The sequence below is a fragment of the Lissotriton vulgaris genome, chromosome 6 (genome assembly GCF_964263255.1).
Source record: "Lissotriton vulgaris chromosome 6, aLisVul1.2, whole genome shotgun sequence".
NCBI lineage: Eukaryota > Metazoa > Chordata > Amphibia > Caudata > Salamandridae > Lissotriton > Lissotriton vulgaris.
Genome location: NC_141694.1, coordinates 1,853,333,815 through 1,853,355,198, shown reverse-complemented (window position 1 = coordinate 1,853,355,198; position 21,384 = coordinate 1,853,333,815). Strand labels below are relative to the sequence as shown.

General features: G+C 42.5%; 1 protein-coding gene across 1 annotated transcript in view; it reads left to right on the top strand.

The window, feature by feature from the left end:
- IFT172 (intraflagellar transport 172) overlaps window positions 1-21,384 on the top strand; it is a 1,181,874-nt gene that overhangs the window by 198,811 nt on the left and 961,679 nt on the right. The window contains exons 9-10 of the mRNA XM_086928171.1: window positions 12,411-12,534; window positions 13,658-13,753. Of these exons, the coding sequence (XP_086784297.1) occupies window positions 12,411-12,534; window positions 13,658-13,753 (220 nt within the window). The remainder of the gene's footprint in view (window positions 1-12,410; window positions 12,535-13,657; window positions 13,754-21,384) is intronic.

Here is a 21,384-nt window from a genome sequence, read left to right as displayed (position 1 = left end):
CCATCATATTGTTACAAAAGAGCCACATCCTGAACTGACATTGAGAACCAGAGTCAACTAACCCTTGCCCAAACAACTTGCAAACATGTGCCATCAACAATATTTTAATACAGATCAACATTTCATGGGGGAAATCTATGGCAGACAATCATCATATCAAATGAAGGATTTAAACTTCTCCACAAGGCTATCCAACACTTGCAAAATGTTTTGCATTGTAGGATCTTCATTGAAGCCAGAAGCACTGAATAAATCTGTGCTGCCTTCATGGACCCTGGAGCTCTTCTTAATAAATATACAATCCTTTTTAAAATTCCTTAGGGTGTTACTGCATCAGGTTTCATGATGACAAAATACCCTGTAATGGCTTATGAAAGGCACTGTTTCTTTTTCTGAGAGATTACATTGACTCTGAATACCAATTTGAATCTCCATTGCAGCAATATTGTTCAGAAAGGTGAAAATGTATGAAGAAATAGAAACCGAAAATGCAGTCCGATAAGCTTATATCCTAAAAGAGCTGAAAAGTGTGCTGTACCTTTAAGGATCCGAAGCTTCTCTGTCCACAGTGCACCCTACTGGCAGTTTGCCTAAGAGAGCATAGTTCTTTTTTTAGGCTCATGTGTGCAGGACTTTAGCAGCACAGTGAGATGCTAAATCTCAATGTTCTTTCCTTACAAATTGATATTTTACAGTTTTGCCATCTTTCTTTCAACATTTTTACACCCATTCTGTTGAGTGACATTGAAATGACCATTTTTCTGAGAGAAATTCTCTTCATAATGCCCTCTATTTTCAAAGTTCCCTTCGTGTGGCAGAAAAAGGGGGTATCTGATCTTCACAAGGTTTGTGTGATGTGCCTTCCAAGTGACCACTGTGAGGAAAGTAAAGACATCTGCAGTAAAAATGCCTAAACGTAAGTTTAAGGACAGGAAGGCATCATGCAATGTAAGAAAAAAAGACTAGAGCTATCTGCTTCTCATGACCCATCTGGAATGCCACCTGCTGACACAGACTCCAACAGAGGGGCTCTAAAGACAAAAAGAAAACTTTCTCACCATTGATGTCATTCTGGATCAACGTCAAAGGTATTCAGTTTGATATTAAGGGCAGTTGCTCTGACTTGTTTGCCTTCCAAATACGGTTCAAGGTCACATTCACAACTCTGTGAAAAGGAGGTGGGATCTCCGTACAAGAAATGGTGTAATTTCGACATAGAGCTACAGAGGTCTCTCAAAGTAGCTTCAAGACCTATTGATATTAAAACCATTGTCATTGAAGACCCCCCCATCGCTCGATGACTGTCAAGACTTCAACTTTGATCACCTTCACCATTGACGTTGAAGAAAAAAGTTATTCCTAACCTGTCCGGTTCACCTTTTTCTGCTGTTTCCCTGCATTCATCGATTTTCACTACATTCTACACAATTGTTTTCACCTCAGAAGAGTGGACCTACACCAAGATATTCTCTATGACTTTGGTTACAGTGACCCCTAAAAAGAAAGTAGAGACTATATTGGTCTACTTTTAAACCTGTCATAACACCACATCCTCATTCATTGCCATTAAAGTCATTGCGCTAATTGCATTTAAGGATCCTCTGCAGAAATCATTGCAGCCACTATCACTCCTGCTGAGGTTGGCATCAAGATGGACGTCTAGGTCTCCAGTAAAAAAGAGATGACCAACTCCTACTCAGTCTCCATGTTAATCGATAAAAAGAGAACACAGATTGGCAACAGAATCTCTAACTTCGTCTACATCAGATGACACTGCTTCAAATACTCCAACTTCACTTGCAACTTCTCCATGTAGAGCATCTCTGGTGGGGGACATTATAACCTTCCAAGAAGTCATGGTCAGAAGAGCCACTAAACCAAATATCCCTCTAGATGCTCTGCAACCAACAGTTTTGTTTATTTTGGAAATTCTGCTAAATAGTGCTTCTCCCAAACCTCTACTACCATTGATTCCACGATTACTCGATCTATATAAAGAAAAGTTATTAACACCTGCTACAGTTACAGTTGCAACTCTAAGGATACTTAGGAAGAACAATTCTCCACAACAAGAGGCAGCTTTTCTAAGATCAGAGACTAAACCAGACTCCGTTATAATGACATCAGTCAGAAAAAGACCTGCATCCGCACCAGAGACAACAGCTCCTCCAGAGTGGAAAGCAAATGCAAAGATGCTGTTGGTAGGGAACTATGCGGAACTCCTGCATTTATGATCTGAATAAATGCTAGTGCCACTGCTATTCTGGGTCACTATCAAAGAGAAATATGAACAGGACTGCTATCTTTTGTCGAAGATCTTTCAAAGCACTGCTATGCAGAAGTGTTACAGGAAAACTCCTCAGCAGCTAATCCGATACCAGTTCAGTCATAGACTCCACAGAGTTAGCAGCGTGGGAACTTTGCCATGGAATTTTAATAAGGAGATCTTTATGACTATTTCTTACTACACTTAAGCCAGGTGGTTTATTTGGAAATTAGGAATCTTCCATTTTAAGCAGCATAACTGTTTGGTCAACACACTAAGGCCGAAAAGCGGGAGATGGAAAGTGAGGCGTAGACTTTTTTTACATCTCAGATATAGATTGAGGGTTTGCAGATTCTACTAACAGAGGGTTCAAATCCCTCATTGGCAGTATAACCAATAATAATAACAACAACAACATCACCAGTATCCACAGAAAAAAGATTCTGTTATCCACTTCAGTCATCTATGCAAAGAACAACTGAGACAAAATCCCCGTCTGATAGAGGACGACTTTCATCGGGTACAAGGCAGTGACAAACTAATACCCCCTCTTCTGTTACCCACTTCAGTTGGAGAGTAGTATCTTGGCACATAGAAGAGTGTACTTTGATAATCACAAAGAACAAATTAAGATTCAGATTCAGACAAACAACACCACTATTGTACATTATTTTGAATTGACAAAGAGGCCCCAAATCAAGACCTCTGACATTACAAGCTCATTATATATGGAATTGGCCTGTATCCAACAATCTTAATTTTGCTGCAACTCAACTTTCAGGAAGCATAAATGTAGAGGGAGATTTTATTAGCTGATATTACGTAGAGTCTCACAAATAGATTTTACACAGCAAGGTTTTAAAACAGGTTTTCTGAGAATGGGGAACTCCTTGTTTAGATATCTTCTTAACAAGGGAAAACAAAAAGTGCAGAGTCTTTGTATCTAGGTTTCCAGATAAGGGTTCACTAGGGTAATACCCTTATGATAGAATGATAGAGGCCATTATTGGTGGTATTTCCTCCTTTTCCATTAATATCAACAGTGATCTTCAAACTTTGCTGATCTGAATCTAAGATGATTTTAGTAGCTCCAGATTGGACCAGACCGTGGTGGTACCCAGACTTATTACAGATGTGTATAAGACCATGTAAGAGGTTGCCTTACAGACCTGATCTATTGACAAGACTACAGAGTCAAATTCGACACTTGCCTCTTCTATCATTGAATTTGGCAGCATGTCTCCTGAGATAAAGTATGCCCATCTAAATTTAATACCGGCTTGTATGAAACTCTCAAGAGAAACTAAGCGCTCATCTACAAGAGAATGTTTTGCTTTTAAGTGGAAAAGTTTCTGTATTTGGTGCCAACAAAAAAGGCACAATCCAATTATATGTCAAGAAGACACTATTCTTCCATATCTACTACACTTAGCTCGAACTAACTTGCAGTTTACTTCAATGAAAGTACATCTAGCAGCCATCACTGCAGACAGAAAATCTCCAATCCAAGTATCTTTCTTCAAGATACCAGTTGTAAAAAAATATGTAGAAAGACTGAGAAAAATATACCCTCTCCACCCTGGGAGTTAAATACCAGGTTCTCTAAATTAGCTCACATTTTGAACTGACACATAAATCTTATCTTTTTAATATGTTAGATTAGGTATATTTAAATTGCGCATTGCAATTTCCACCCTAAAAGAGGAGTAATGAGAACACAACTCTCTTTTCTCCTTCAACAGCAACAGCAAAGGTGTTGCACTCTGTAGATGTTGGAAGGGTACTATGATTCTACTTGGACAAGACAGAAGATTTGATAAAAACTTCTCAACTGTTTATTCATTATGGACCATCAAGACAAGGTTTTGCACTACTAAGCAGCTCGATGAATAGTATTTTGCTTAGTGCTAGGTTATCAATTAGCAAATAAACCATTGCCAGGCAGGTCTAGAGCTATTGTGTAGACTCTGATGCCCAAGCAAATGCACAAATGGTCCAAAAGATAGTGACCGGTCCTTTCAGATAAGAACATTCCAACAGCCACATATTGAGGCTTGTTTAAGCTTGATATTCTATTCTGTGTTTATGACTATCAATGAAGATTCTAAAATGGAGAGCAAAAGTTTCCTTACTTGTAGTCCTGGTTCTGCACCGTACACATCTTCATTGAAGTCATAAACAACCCATCGGTCTCTCTAGTTCTTAAGTTGGACATTTAAAAGTGAAGGCCATCTGTTGGCATCTTTGTATGTTTTTCGTAAAAAAGAACTGTGCTCTCTGAAGCAAACTGCCAGTAGAGTGTACCTTGGATAGAGAAGCCTCATGGATCTTTCAAGGGTCTGTACTCTTTTCAACTCTTTTACAATATAAGACTATCGGGCTGCATTTTCTTTTTCTATTTACTCATGCATTCTCACCTTTCTGAGCAATAATTCTGCAATGAAATTTCAACGTGCTATTCAGAGTCATCGTATTCTCCCAGAAAAAGAAACAGAGTCTTGGTTTAGACCATTAGAGGGTGTTTTTCCTCATGACACCTAATGCACAATGACACTCTATGGAATTTGTAATTGAATTGAAGTGCTCCGGTGTCTCCTGTGTTCAATAGGCAGCATGGAATTATTAAGTGTTTAACATCAATGAATACTGGTGCGATGCAGAAATAGGAATACAAGTAAGTGACCTCTTCTTTCCTTAGACATTACCTTTCCTTTTTGTGTAAATGCACACTTTTCAACTTAAGCCACAGGAGCGTAATTTTAATTCATGCCTCAAGTAAGGCTTGGAAGACTTTTTGAATTAATCGTTATATTAAGTATGGATAAGAGCAGCACAAGGTACAAAAGTTTGCTAGGCTTTTTCTCTCATTTTTTACGAGGGAAGAGTCCAAGAGTAGTGGTATCCAAGAAGTTACGTGGCTCCTGTCCAGTAACCTGAATAAAGAGTTTCCTATATGTGTGATTAATATGTTTAAAGAGAACTGCGGGACTACAACATGTCAATGAAATCAACATCCAGAGACCCTCATCAGGAACATCCAGACTCGGTACCAATATAGATTTTACTAACATGCTTGTGTGTCAGATAGACTCTATTTATTACGTTATATTAGATATATTTAAACCGTGCATTGCAGGATGGTTTGTGTGGCTATTCCAGAATAGTCTCGCGCTCAGAATCATTTAATGGTCGTGCAAGATCTGTCTCCTAAGGTAATGTGTAAAGAGGCTTGAGATAGATTTCAGTATTGGACATAGGCTTTGTATATTTAGCTAATTAATTAGTGCAGACTGCACAGTCTGCCCCGCCTCGTAAGCTTGCGAAACTGTAAAACCAAACAAAAACAAGAAGCGTGAGTTCATGATATTAGCTTCACAACATGTGCAAGCGCACGTACCGTTTATAACAATTCGAGGACCAACGCCCCAACTGTTTCACTTTATCAACACTCAGACCCCTGGCTGTGGCCTCAGTCGCAGCCCCTATCCTGAAGGAATGGGTCCCAAACTCGCACGGGTTTAACCCTGCGGCTGTAATTGCCATCGCAAGCACCCGTTGGAACTGAAACCTCGTCAGCGGGGTGGCATCGGCGTGCCTCAGTAAGCTTCCCCCCCATGCTGCCGCCCTCTGCGCCAAATATTCCTCAACGCAGGCTACCGGGCACATGGGCGATCCGGGAATCCGGCAGACTACTACACAATCGCCGTTTGCTCCTTGATCGGTCTTGGACCTGGCAAACGAGACTACCATTGTTTCCCCTTTAATGCGGATGTGCTCTCGGCACAGTCCCCCCCCGTATCCCGCTTATTCCTTGCTACCAGCTCGCTTACCCTCATAGCCCCATGGAATGCTAATGAAAAAGCGGCTCTAAACAGTACTGTCTCAGATTGAGATGAACATATTGCAGGGAGTACTGACATCAACGGGGCCAACCTTTCCAGACCTATCGGGTGCCTGTCGTCCACTCTGCGACCCTCAAGGCGTTGCCACCCTCGCAGCGCCTTCTGAACCACAAAAGACGCTGTGGGGTCCTGGAGACCATGAGCTCGTGCCATGAAAAAAATAGCGGCCCGGTGCCTCTGTGCCGTGGCTACTGATTTGCCCGCCTGACGTAAGGATAACAGAAACTTCAGGACATACTCCTCTTGGCCCCATAACTCCCCCCCAGCAGAACCCAAAAAGGACCAATAGGAACGGAACGCCCCTTCGTATGCCTTCCTTGTTCTGGGAGCTAGACTCTCTCCCACGAGGTCTTGTAGTCCGGGGCACCGAGAGACCAGAGAGCTTCGGGAAAAGGTGCCGCCACCGGGTCCGCTGAGGGTAGGAAACCCCAGAAGGCCTGCATACGGGAACGAGAAAGCGCATCAGCTGCCTGATTTAACACCCCTGGCACATGTTTTGCCCTAAAGTGGACGTTTAGCCTCATACACAGCAAAACAATTTCCTTCAGCAATCTCAAGATCCATCTGCAGCGGGCAGCCTGACTATTGATACACTCAACAACGGTCATATTATCAGACCAGAACACCACAGCGCGGTCACGAAATCCCTCGGGCCATGTTTTCAAGGCCACCAGAATAGGGAAAAGCTCAAGAAATCCTATGTTACCTGTGAGCCCATTCTCGTGCCACCATGCCGGCCAGGTTTGTGCTGACCAGTGATTACCAAAAATGGCGCCAAATCCAACACTCCCTGCCGAGTCTGTCCACAACCCCAACTCCTCCGAGGAGACCCCGGGTTTGCTCCACACGACCCGACCGTTGAAATCAGCCAGAAATGCCAACCATATGAGCATGTCCTGCCGGACCTCTGCCGAGAGCCTTGTGCGGTGGTGGCCTTCCTTAAGGCCAACCATGGCCTGCGCAATCGAGCGGGAAAATGGGCGCGCCATTGGGATCACTCTTAGGGCAAAATTCAGTTGACCCACGACCTGCTGTAACTGATGTAATCTCACTTTGGTCGCGCTAATACATGCTTTAAGCGATGCCTCGAATTTCGCCACCTTTTCCTTGGGCAAGCGGAAGCACCCCTCTTCGGAATCGAGCTCTATTCCAAGAAACTCAAGCGAAGTAGACGGCCCCACTGTCTTTCCGGGTGCCAATGGCACGGCAAAGCGCCTCATGAGATCACAAAATTCATTCAAAGCTCGTGCACACTCTATGTCCCCAGCTGCCCCCAGGAACAGAAAATCATCAAGATAATGCATCACATGAGTAAACCCTGTTATTCTTGTGAAGGCCCATTGCAAAAAACAACTGAATCTCTCAAAATAAGCACAAGAGATGGAGCAACCCATTGGCATACATTTATCCACGTAATAGCGACCCTGAAACATGAAACCAAGGAGACGCTGATCGTCTGGGTGTACCGGGAGCAACCGGAACGCTGACTCGATATCTGATTTAGCCATCAGCGCTCCGGGCCCTAGGCGATTCAAAATGGCGACGGCCTCATCGAAAGATGCGTACCGCACCGAACAAACTCCCGGGTCAATCGCATCGTTCACCGAAAGACCCCTTGGAGCTGACAAATTATGTATCAACCTGAATTCCCCCGGATCTTTCTTGGGGACTATACCCAGGGGTGAACAAACAAAGTTAGCAACTGGCGGGTTGTCATATGGTCCAGCAACCCGACCTCGGGCCACCTCCTTACCAATCTTTGCTTGTACCACCGCCGCATTCTGCTGCACCGATAGTTGGTTCTTACATTGTGCTTCACCCTGAAAATCCCCCGCCGGGATGCGGAAACCATATGAGAAACCATCTCGCAACACCCCAGCGGAGGTATGATCTGGGTATTCGTTTAGCCAAGGGATCATTGCCATGATATCAACCGGGGTCGGTAACGGCGCCCCCTGGACCATTTCAGACCTGTTTGGCGCTACCTCTACTCCCCGTATCACTAGTCTTGGCTCTGCACGTATTCTCCGGATGGGAGGACTGGCCACACCCCGAACATTCGTGCCTGAATTTACAAGAACCCTGTGGCCTAGTACATTTTCCCCTGTTAAAGCTCCAGCAGACCCCTTTTTTCCCTGTGCTGCCGCTGTTCCTTGAGTTCCGGTCATTGTTGGAACTTGCTCGAAGGGCGTCCCTGACGAATGGCGGGAATATTCGGCCATCTCACCCCCCAATGCTGGTGACTTCCCTATGCCTGGCTTTTCCATATTTTGCCATGAAATGGAGTCAAAACAATCCCATGTCAGGGATGAATCATGTTCCTTGGATTTACGAAATATATTATCATAGGCAAACCATTGATTTCCTCCATAAGTTTCATAAAAACCCATGATACGTGTCTGATACACAGCCAATTCCCCCAACAAATCGGGCCTACGTTCCCCCATAATTGCAGTGAACATTCCGAACACTCTGCCCCAGTTGCCTATCGATTCATCGACTCTAAAACCGGCCATCCTGGCTTGCCACACACTTGGATGCAGAAACTCTTTCTGGTTTTTTACATGCTCGATTTCGTAGTGATCGGTCAACAAGGAAAATATGTTTACATATTTGTCTGCCCATATCCTCTCCTTCACCTCCTTCGGGATATGCTGCACAATTTTCTCTCTCCTTGAAGGTACCGATCCCTCCCCAACCATCGGCAATGGCTTACCTGAAGCTGCCGCTGTAACTGTCGACCCCGCCGTACCAACGCCTGATCCTGGTTGACCCACGGGCGCCTGCGGGGAAACAAAAGGACAAGGTGGTTTTGCGGCCTCTCGTGATTGCCACAACTGCCTCATTAATTGCTTGGCCTCCTCGGCCGTTTCCCCTGGAGCAACGGAACCCACGCCGTTACTACCCAACCATGCCGCCAGCTGGGCGGCAAACTCCGGGGGCATGTCCCCCTCGTTCACAGGGGTAACCACAACAGGGATCGGCTGCCCCGCGTCGGGAACCGGCACAGGAGCCTCCACCGGTCTGGGAGGGCTCGCCGGGGGAGCCTCCGGAACTGGGACCTCGTCTTCATTTGCACCGTTCCTGGCCCTCTTTCTTCTCCCGGCAGGGACCGCCCCTGGGATGGTTCTTTTTGGCCGTCCTGTACCATCCCTGGCCGCCATTTTCCTCTTCATCTCCGCCATGTCTTTCATCAGCATACGGAGCATTTGGTCGGTGCTAACCTTCTTTGCGACCCCTTTGCCTGGCATTCTTCCTCACGTAGATGGAAGGTCCTGGACAAGACTTGTAGCGCTAGAAGAGAAAAAGGAGAAATTACAAATTTCAAAATTGGCTCTTCGTTCCGTCTCGAGCTCACGTGCAACGCGGGGGTGCAGCTTCAGAGCACAGGAACAAGAGGATGCTTCCTTGGCTTGTCGCTCCTTTTATCCTTCTTCGGGCGGGCGTAGACCCTCCTCCAATCCGCCCCCCGGGCGTGGCTGGCGGTGTCGGTGTCTAGGACAACCCCTTCTTGGGCGGGAAAAGGCGCGCCCCAGCTACGCTGCTTCGGGCATACCAGCCGGGACACGCCTCCCGCCCAAAATGGTTTCCCGGGAAGATCGGGGTACTCCACCATACGTTCGGGGGGACCGAGTGGTCGCCCCTTTCCATTTACTTCCATCTCCCGTGTTATACAATACTTGTACCACCTCCTGCGTTGGGGGTTCAGTGGGCTGGCTATGAAATAGATGTAGCAGCATGCAGTTGATGTGCGTGTTTCTTGATGAATTGTCCCAATGTGATGTTATAGTCAGAAGTTAAAGTTGGGAAATCAATTCATTCAGCTTCAATGAATAAATCCCCAAGTGTTTGCAGTCTTAGGTTAGACCATGTACATTGCTGGGGTGTGCGCAGCCAACTTGCCTGTGCGGAAGAGGCGGAGAATTGGCTTTACTGGTATGTAGTCAATTTATGGTTTAGTTATCATACAGGGCTGTGTTGAGCAAAATCAATGCAAGAATTGAGGGGGGGCTCATAGGGAACAGTAATCGATTTAAGGAGCTGTCAGAAAAAACAACTTGGGGAATGTCAGTGTCAGCTAAGTAACAACCGGAAATTATTTTCCTATGTAAGCTTATTTTTTAGATCTATTAACACTATGTGTGTTATGAGTAGGTTTTGCATGTATTTTGGGATTTTGTGGCGCAGAGGTTGCCTTCTTTATCAGAGGAAGCTGGGAATGAGTTGCAGGTAGTGCAAGATGGCCGGGAGGCAGCTAGATTGACTATCAAATATTGTATGGTCATCACAGATTCTGTGGAAAGAGCCATGGCTCAATCAGTTGCTCTGCGCAGGCATGCATGGCTGCATCAGTCTGGGTTTATAGAGCCTGTGCAGGAGAGCCTTCAAGATAAGCCACTTGACAAACAGTCTGATTCAGCCTTGAGGCAGGTCAAAGCTGGCCGTTCTGATAAGTCAACTTGAGTTATTTTGAAAACTTGGGTTGGTGTTGATCGTGTGTAGAGAGGTATCTGCACAACTGAGTGTGATGATTTTATTTGACAGGTACAGGTGGTGTTTACTTAATGCAAAAGTATGACTATCTGGTATCTTTTCAAGAAGTTTTCAAACACTTTTTATAGTGGAATTGAAAGACAAGTAATTGGCTCAAGTGGATTATGTGGATTGAAAAATCAACAACCATAAATTACTTATTAGGCACAGTTTTGTACAAGAAATAAATATTGTATATATGTTTTAATAAAGGTGGAATTAATAGCTACTGTAATTACTTTAAAAAATGTAGTGGTGGGTTGACAATACTATAATAATATTTTAATGGCATTTAAAAGGAGGAGATTGCTCCTTTTGCACACCTTAGTTCACCTTTCCTAATTAGATCCTCCTTTCATACTCCTCCTTCATTCTTTAGGATCCTGAACTATTTGAATTACGGCCGTCCAAGGAAACAAATCATTTTCCATCGAATTCGTTTGAAATACTTGTGGGGAGCAGGCTCACTTCATCACCTGCAAACAGAGCAGTTACCTGAGCCTATCATTCTTTTCAGAACTCTAAGCAAGAAGGTGGGCTCAATCCTGTCATGGAGAACCCCCTACACAGTAGCTTGCAGATCTGTGTACACCAGCCTTCTTAGAAAACTGAAACTAAATACAAGATCCTTGGTGTATACTATGGAAGGTCCAGAAGGAAAAGATCATAGTTGTTTTGGGAATTTGAATGTTTTATCTTTTTACACTAGTCAATAAAGCAAATGTCAGTATTAAGAAACAGTAGCTCCTTGATGGACTTGGAGACCTCCCTTGCGTCATCTCTGGTACTTGGCAGCCAGGAGTGCAACAAATGATGCTGTCTTGTGAGGAAATGAGAAAAGTATCAGTGACTTTTAACAGTGAAGCTTTAGGCTGTACTAAAAGTAAGGATGAAGGGGTTGGTGTAACATAGAAAATAAACTGATCATAACAGTGCAGATACGTTTATTGGACATTACTTTCTCGTCACAATTTCCACCAGTTAGTCAGTAATGCCCTCAAGATATGACCTCTCCCTTGTATTTCAGTACCTGGCTTTCCCTGGAAGGTAGGTCTTTTGCAATAGTGTTGGGGTACCCTGAGGTCGGGAGCAGATGGGTGGTCGCCTCTTTTTCGCTCTCACAATCTACTACATTGACTACCTTTGCAGACCATGTTTCCTGCCTGGTGGTCTTTTCTGTTCCGATGGAAGCATTGAGCTCTCCTATTTTTCCTGTCAACAACACTCCTTCTCTTCTGTTGGCCTACTAAGGTCTCTCCCCTAGTACCCATCCTTATTCTAACTCTGACTTCTGCCATTGTGTGAAAGGACTCCCGCCTCCCTCATAGGGGAAGAAATCCCATCCTCATCCCATTGCCCCAGTCGAGATGGGTGAGTGATGCAAGACGGCTGACTCATGTTATGCAGCGGTAGAGCGGAGGCAATGCCCTACTACAATTCTGTACTAGGATGTTAGCCAAGATTCTGCATTCCAAATGTGCTCTCTGGACTGAGCTACGGAGACTTGTGGAAACTGGTCCATTTAATCATAAACCCCTTTGCAGTTTTGGGATAGAAGGTTTGGCTCGCCCGACCTGTTTATTCTTCTGTGTAACCTGTGTGATTTGAAGGATTCCAGTGGTAGTATGTGCTTGGATATTCAGACCTGTCTAATAATATGCATTCTTTCTCATGTTACCTTATCACTTTGTCATTGGTATTTGCACTAGGCTGAGGGTGCTGAACTGGAGTCCACGTAGAAGTGCTTGGGAGGAAGCCAAACCAAAGGAAATTCCAAATCTGTACACCATAACAGTCTTGTCTTGGAAACGAGATGGGTCCCGGTTGTGCGCGGTGAGTGTCCAGTGTTCTTGTGCAACTTACTCTTGTAATCTATCTCTGTCTTAATATCAGAAGGTTGGGAGTGATATTCAAGCATTGTCCAGTCTTTCTTGTCACATTTCAGCATTTGGTCCAAGTGCACACATCTGTATGTATATTTGATGTGTGCTGAAGATAAAATACAGTGAAGTGGTGATGTCTGACCAACCTTACTTGAAAACATAAAAAACAATAATCAATTATAAAATGTTCTTCATCTGTAGCAGAGGTGTTTGTGCTTGTTGCACTCAGTGTGAGTTCTGTCTGTGTATGTTGAGGATGTAGTTGATGTTTTTATATATGTTTATTCAATCATATTAAGAAGCCATTCCTGTATAAAACACCTTAGAAATCAAGTTTATGTAACCATGCCTCTTCCCATTATATACTCCAAAAGAGAACTCAACCAGCATTTTTAATTCAGTACATTGCTGTCCTAATATGCTCAAAATACCTCCAGGTCCCCTCTCCCAGTCTGAGGATGGTGAAGATGGAGGTCAGGGGATAAGGAGAAGAGGCTTAGTTTATCTCCACAAAGAGCTGAAAGTGTTGCACCATCGCTCAGGGGCAGGTATCTGTTTCTGCAACTCCTAGGGGCAAGTCTGTGCGGTTGTCCTACCATAGAGATCCTTCCTCCTGGTGACACTACTCTAGTCTCCACTACTCTAGTCTCCAAAAACCCCCTAGTGGCTATAATTATGGTACATATTCACTGGAAGAGTTGACCTTTAGCCTATCTGATGCCGCAACAATGCTTTCGGCCACTGTTCTTCATCAATTCCAGTAGACTTCTGGGTATGGCCTTCTTGCACATGTTTCCAGCTTTTCTTATTCCTGGCTTACAAGAGGCACACCTGAACCTCCCCCTTACAGGTGATTTTTTGTGTGTGCCTAATTTAAACTTACAGTGTCGGAAATGGCTGGGGTGAATACTCTCACTACACCTACAATTGTACACAATAATTTTTACCTTCTTATAAACTTATGCTCATGCTCCGATTTCCTTCATAAATATACTTAATGTGGTGTGGCACTTAAAATAAAAAATAATGGCTTGGTGTACATTTTTGCCTCATACTTCTTGTTTTTTTTCCAGGGCACCCTGTGTGGCGGTGTTGAGCAGTTTGATTGCTGCTTACGCCGAAGCATCTATAAGAATAAGTTTGAAATGACATATGTGGGTCCAAGCCAGGTAGGTCTTTCAATGTAAATTTTATTGAGATCCATAAGGAGGCCTCCATATGATCATGCCCAGTCCCTGTCTCTAATGCAGAATAGCATATTTTATAAATGTACTCCAGAGCCCTTAGTGTGACTGGCATCCCTTGTGAGAAGAGTGGAAGCATATCTATTCGGCACCTGCACCATTTTTAGAAATTACTTCTAATGTTTAACTGTCCCTATTCTAATTTTGTACCATTACATCTTGTATTAATATTTGTTACATTAAGTAGCTTGTTCCTTTCATGTTCATTACCCCTCAGTATTTTGTTTTCAAAATGCTGCCAAGTGCCTTATATTTTGGCCTCCAGTCATTTACTACATGTTACAGAGTTTCTCTGTATAAATTAAGTTTTGTATACTTTCGTGAAAAAAAACTAATTCAGGTGTTACCAATCGTGGGATCTTCATTAATATTCATCAATACTGACCATCTTTATGTGTCTTTAGGATCTAGAAAACACATAGACATATATACTTCATGTTTTAGAATGAAGATAACCATTATAGAGAATTGATGTTAATAAAAGGTAACTTTTTATTTGGCAAATTCAAGTATTCGTTCATTTTTATAATAATTGAATAAATCCATGACGATAAACAAGTATTACATGCGGTAACTTTTTTCTATTTTATGGCTTATTTTCCCAATCACATTTGCACCATGTATCTAGTTCACTGTTCACCATTTTCACTATTACATACCGATTGTATTCAGAATCCCAGCAATGCACCCATTGACTACAAATTCTTTTTGTCACTTACACTTCCCCATAAATGTGTGACTTCACAATTATCTGGGCCAGATGTCTAAACCCTTAGACCTTATCATATTTCTTCTAAGTCTTCTGGGATGTTCTCAGCCTTCTCAACATTAGCTTATCAGCAAATGTTAAAACACACTGAACACCGTGTTATAGGCCATTTACTAATATGCTCCATAGAACCTCTCCCATTATTGATCCTTGAAGTGCTGCACGTGGAACCGTCTCACTGCTAAATCTGTTTCATATTCTGTTGTCTCTAACTGATCATGCTACCAGCACTTGATCCTTGCGTCACTTTTATTTAATCTAAATTAGGGTGTAAGCCCTTTACTGTATCAAACCTGGTACACTTTTTAAATCTTTGTTGTTCTTTTTTTTCTAGAGTCTGTTTTATATCATATAACAACTATACTGGCTTCATCTTGGTTTCTGCTCATACCTGCAAGAACAAATATAAATCTCAAAGGTATTGCTACCAGGATTAATGATCGACCTATGCTGGTGGCATTATTGGATGTGCCGGTAATTGTCTAATAGTGCTGTTATTGAGTAGGAAAATATATATAATATTTTCGCTCGTTATACCCACCCACGTTTTGGGGCAGGAAGAGTGATCGGCATGGCGCCTCGCATTTCTGAAGAGCACCAGCTGAAAATAACTTATAAAGCAGTTACAAATTCTAATATCCCGCTGTCCAAAATCTTGTGATATATCGCATCAATCCTATTATAACCAAAGAAAAAAGTTTTTGCCGCTAAGCTGTCCTTGTTGGTTCATTAGTTAATTCTCAAAGTCAATAAAATACGATATGTATATCGTATGCACGGCACACCAAAATAAAGGTACTAAATCTGACACTATTTGCAGTTGATACCCTAGTACGAAATCTGCAAACAGCATAAACCAAAAGTTTACAAGTCAAAGGAAAGAGAGTATAAAAGATACAGGAGATATTAGAAAAAAGGGGAGAAATAATTTGATGATCTAATTTACGTATGTGAAGAGTATATTCAATGTGAACGTATTCATCAGACTTCCTAATCTAGTAAACAGTTTAGCATGTAATCAACTCAATATGTTAGTGACTAGAGACATCAAATTCACTCCAAATAATACAGAGTACGCTATCAAAAATACCATTTCATGCACCATATACATATGACTGGTGTTTCATCTATCAATTCCCTCAACCTCCATTGAAAAATGGGTCCAGTAGTTACAATGTCGAAATGCCATGTGTTTATCTGTATCCTCTCATCATACGGCAGTGGTTCTCAAACTTTTTCAACCCTTGTCTCCCTTGGCTTATTGGTTAATGGCCGCGGCTCCCTATTATGTGACATTTTTTTGCAGGTGGATGGAAGTCCAGCCGCGGGAGTACTAACACTTTTTTCCTTCAAAATATGATGAGCAGATGTGTTCTGCAGTGCTGTAGGGGTGGTGGATTAGTCAAAGGACTGTGTCAAGTGCACAAGGGGTTATTCTAATGCAGTTGTAAATCTGAATACTTTAAAATGCGATGCACCTGTACTAGGCGCTTCTTTCAACTTGTGTGTACGACTTAAAGTAGAGGGTATTTGTTTGGAGGGGTTTGAAAAGATTCAATAGCACCCCTTGCATTTCACATGCAATGGACTACTTTAGGTTAGTAAAAACCTCAGTGTAACGTCTCTTCGTAGAAGCACTAGATACATTACCTTCCACACTTAACAGTGATAGAAACAATTAACACAGTTCAAATTATCACATGTTTCGCGTTTATGGAAATGTCTGCAATCTGAAATCACACAAAAGGGTTTCCGGGGAGACTCAAATATTTAGACGTCTGCATTACGCATAGTACATGCAGTCAAATTCTGCATGGCAGGCAGACAACGTGTGGCAGATTGTGCACTACATCCCAAAATTAAAACAAATGGGAAGTATTTATTTTACAGTTAGCAACAGCACCACTCCCCCACCCCATCCAATCTTTCTGAAACACAAAGTAGCCGACTCTGTCTTACTCGAGTCATTATCAGCATCCGTCTGGGTCCACACACCTTAGGCTGAAAACATCCTCCTGCAGTTACAACTGGGCCAAAAATGAACACCACCGCATGAGCATTGTAGCAGCTATGTTACAGTATGGGTGTTTTTATACAGCAATATGAACAATCAATGAGCGCTTCACAGCGCTTGAGGGAATGACGGTTTTCAAATACAGCATTTGTTCGAAATGAATAATCTACAGGTCAGTCCAACAGTCTGCAAGCACGCTAGGGTCTGACTCCCCATACACTTTTCTCCTTTCCAACGTTGATAAAATATTCACCAAAGGATTCATTATTAACGGCCCCTCCTTCGTTAGGGACCACTGGACAAGTTAGTTCGCCCTGCTTTCAATGAAAATATTCAAGTTTCAATTGAACAGCACACAATCAGATGCCGGGTACTAGCAATGTAATTCTGACTGGAGGGATTCCAGGTGTCCCAGTCCTCACTTAGGCTCTCCGCTCTCAGTATGTGTCTATCTAATCCTCATCTCAATTAGTAACATTCAGTACTGCACTCTCAGTAAAGAATGCTCTGCTGCCTTCTGGTGGCCAAAGAGGTTTTATTCTTTTACACTAAATAACAAACATTTCTAAGAAGTTACCGGCTATTTGTGAGTTGAATTTGAAAATCTTAAAGCTTTGGAGCGCGGCGCCCCTGGCTAGTTTGGAGGGTGCACCAGGGCGCCATGGCGCACAGATTGGGAACCACTGCCATACGGGATCGCTAATTTGACATCGGGGATGACAGCTCTCTACATGCAATAAAGCATTACTACTTGTACTCTTCCGGTACATTTTACTACAGAACTTGTGGTCTTTGGTATATAACTCCACATCCAGGAAGACAATTTTATCTGTATCATGGTGTGTGGTAGATCTCTGATTCAAGTCATTGTTATTTAAATAAGCAAAGAACTCTTCTAGTTCAGGAGTTGTACCTGTCCATATAAGAAGACCGTCATCAATGAACCGTCCCCAATAATAAATGCTGTCAATCCATTTACTGCCCTTATGGCCCCAGATCTACTCCGCCTCAAACCAACCCATAAAAAGGTTGGCAAAAGACGGCGCAAATCTGGAACCCATGGCAGGACCAAGTTGTTGTCTGTACCAATTTTGTCATATCCAGTAAGATCATAGTGTGTTCATAGTATTCTACTGGATGTTTATTCAGAAATGATTCTAGAGCCAGGACACCTCAGGGTAACAGAGCGCTTTAAACATTTCAGTAACATAACAATCCTAGATGATGATGTATAAAGACACCACATCTAATGTGACCAAGATCATTCTCGGCTCCCATGTCACATCATTCATTATGTTGAGTACAATTTTTGTATCCTGTATATAGGATGGTAGATTTTGAGCATGAGGTCTGAGAAAAGTGTCAATAAATTGAGAAAGTTTCTCCGTGGGTCCCTCTATCCCAGAAATTATTGGTCTTCCTGGTGGTTTAGTTCTATTCTTATGAATTCTAGGTAAACTGAACATACAAGGTGATCTAGGGTGATCAACTAGTAAATATACATATTCGTCATGATCAATTAGACTTTTGTCATACCATAGTTTTAAATTACTATTGATCAAACATTTCAGTTCTTGTAATGGGTTACTCCTTATACATTCATAATACATGTAATTGTTAAGTTGGGAAAATTCTTCTTCATTGTAGTCTACTTTGTTCATCATTTCGATGTTACCACCCTTGTCAGTCATGAATAGAGAATTTAAAGCTTAGACGTAGAGAAGCAATGTGGATAATGAAAATGAAGACAATAGAACTTGGTATGAATATTAAAAGTGAGTTACAATACTTTCTGGGCCAATAGGTTAAATGACATTGTGGTATTGTTACCAATGCACCCCTCCTTCTGTTATAGTTGAGGTATCCTGCTAGTAGAACACTAGTTTTAATTTGGAGTTGTTCTATATAATTGGACTCCAGATAAACACACAGCATTTCGACATTGTAACTACTGGACCCCTTTTTCAATGGAGGTTGAGGGAATTGATAGATGAAACACCAGCCATATGTATATGTTGCATGAAATGGTATTTTTGATAGTGTACTATGTATGATTTGGAGTGAATTTGATGTTTCTAGTCACTAACATACTGAGTTGATTACATGCTGAACTGTTTACTGGATTAGGAAGTCTGATGAATATGTTCACATTGAATATGCCCTTCACATGCGTAAATTAGATCACCAAATTATTTCTCCCCTTTTTTCTAATATCTTCTGTATATTTTATACTCTCTTTCCTTTGACTTGTAAACCTTTAGTTTATGCAGTTTGCAGATTTCGTACTAGGGATATTAACTGCAAATAGTGTCCGATGTAGTACATTTATTTTGGTGTGCTATGCATATGATATACATATCGTATTTTATTGACTTTGAGAATTAACTACATAACTAACAAGGACAGCTCAGCGGCAAAAGCTTTTTCCTTTGGTTATAATAGGATTGGTGCAATATATCACAAGATTTTGATAATTTGTAACTGCTGTATAAGTTATTTTTAGCTGGTGCTCTTTAGAAACGCGCGGCGTCATGCCCCAAAACTCGGTTGGGTACAATGAGTGAAAATATTATATATATATTTCCATTAGACAATTACCGGCACATCCAATAATGTCATCGGCATAGGTTGATCATTAGCCTTTTCCGTGCTGATGACGGAACCGCTCCGTCATCAGCCACAGTGGCGCTGTGCTGATGACGGAGCGGTTCCGTCATGGCCCGCCCGACGCGGCTGCCCAGCGCTGATTTCGCGCCTGCGCAGCGCGTTCTATTGAGCAGGCGGGGCCATGACCGAACCGCTTCGTCATGAGCACAGCTCAACCGAGGCTGGTGACGGAGCGGTTCCGTCACCAGCATGGGCGCGCCGCGCAGCCCCCGCCCCCTTAGCGCTGCGGCGTAATAGCCGCCGCAGCGAAGGTATTAACCCTGGTAGCAATACCTTTTGAGATTTATATTTTTTCTTACAGGTTTTACACAAGAGACAGGGGATGGATATTGAGTTAGCAGAAATTACGGGTATCTTTTATACATTTTGTTCTATAACTTCAATACTCCAATATGGCATATTTGTGAATATAGGAGTAAGCGTGGACATTTTAATTGGTAACTTTATTGAAAACCAGATACAGGACATATTGGAGAACTTGAAAGAGACTGACTATACTGGTCTTTGATTCACGTAATGTGAATATGTTTGTTCTAATAATCTTGTACAGATACGGACTATAGCAGAGTATACTATTTGCTGGCATTTGCTTATTACATTAGTCATGTTCTCTTTAGATAGAGTTTTGACTACTCAAAGATGTCGCTCAAGGTATTATAGTCCTTCGCCGCCATGATGCCCAGAAATGGTTCTCCACAGACCTGAAACACCAAAAAGTAGCTATAAGACAATTGGAAAGAAAGTGGCGAGGCAACTATAAACTCAAAGACAAGTTGCTTTACTTAAACTCTTCGAAAATTTATAAGAAATCTATTTTAACTGCTACAGCAGTGTATTTTTCATCCAAAATCCTATCGGCAACCAATCGTTTGAAGGAGATCTTTCATATTGTTAATAAGTTATCTAACCCCAACAGGATATTATGCAAACCCTCTCCCTCACAAACTTTTTGTAATACTTTGAACCTCTTTTTTAATCTATAAAATTAATAAAGTTAAGTTCAGCATCCCAGCCTGTCAAGACCTGGACTTTAGTTCCCATCCCATTTTAAACCGAAGCTCACACACTTCCCTTCAATATGTGAGCACACTTTTATAAACCTTTTTTCAAAAGTCAAATCGGGCTCTCCCACTGACTGTTGCCCTCCCAGCATTTTGAAGGTAATTTTTACCATCCTTCCTAGTCCTGCTCTCAACCTCTTGAATGAGTTTTGTCTCAAGGAACTGTCCCTGCAACTTTTAAAGAGGCAATTGTTGTTCCACTTTTAAAGAAGGTGGGATCAGATCCACTCATCCTGACAAATTATCGCCCGATCTACCTTCTTCCTTATTTAGCTAAGATTTTGTAAACCTATGTTACATGTTGTCTTACAGACTTCTTAGAAGGAATCCGAATTTCTTGATTCCATCAAGCTGGCTTTCGTCCTGCGCATTCTACTAAGGCGGTAATCCACATAGTTCTAGATACCCTCCGTGGTGAGGTCGACAGTGGCTCCTTGCAGGCCCTTTTCCTGCTTGATCTTTCCACTGCCTTCGACACGGTTAACCATTCCCTTTTGGTCGACCGTGTGAGGGATGCAGGAATTGAGGGTCCTGCCCTCAGCTGGATTAGCTCCTTTTTAGAAAACCGCGCCCAGGCAGTTTGTACAGCCCAGTTCACTGCCCCTAGAGTCAAAATCTCTTGTGGAGTCCCTCAGGGCTCCTCTCATATTCTCCTGTTTTTCAATCTCTACCTCTTCCCTCTTGTCCGAGCTCTGAAGGAGCGCAAAGTCTGCACCTTTAACTATGCAGATGATTTTACAGCTTATTTTCTCCACCAGTACTCCCCAGAGTCGGTTCATGCTTTTCTATCGACCATGCTGTTCATCAGTCAGTGGATGAACAAGAACCATTTAAAACTCAATCCGGACAAGATGGAGCTTGTTTTAACAGGTGGCATTGCTAAAAATCCATGGGGACCTCATTTCTGGCCTATGGAGCTGGGTCAGCCCCCCTGTTCCTTCTAGTTCGGCCAAAATCCTTGGGGTGATTATCAGTCAGGATCTTACTTTAAAGCCTCAGATTAGTTCAGTGATCTCCACCTGTTTTTTTCAACTTCGCAAAATAA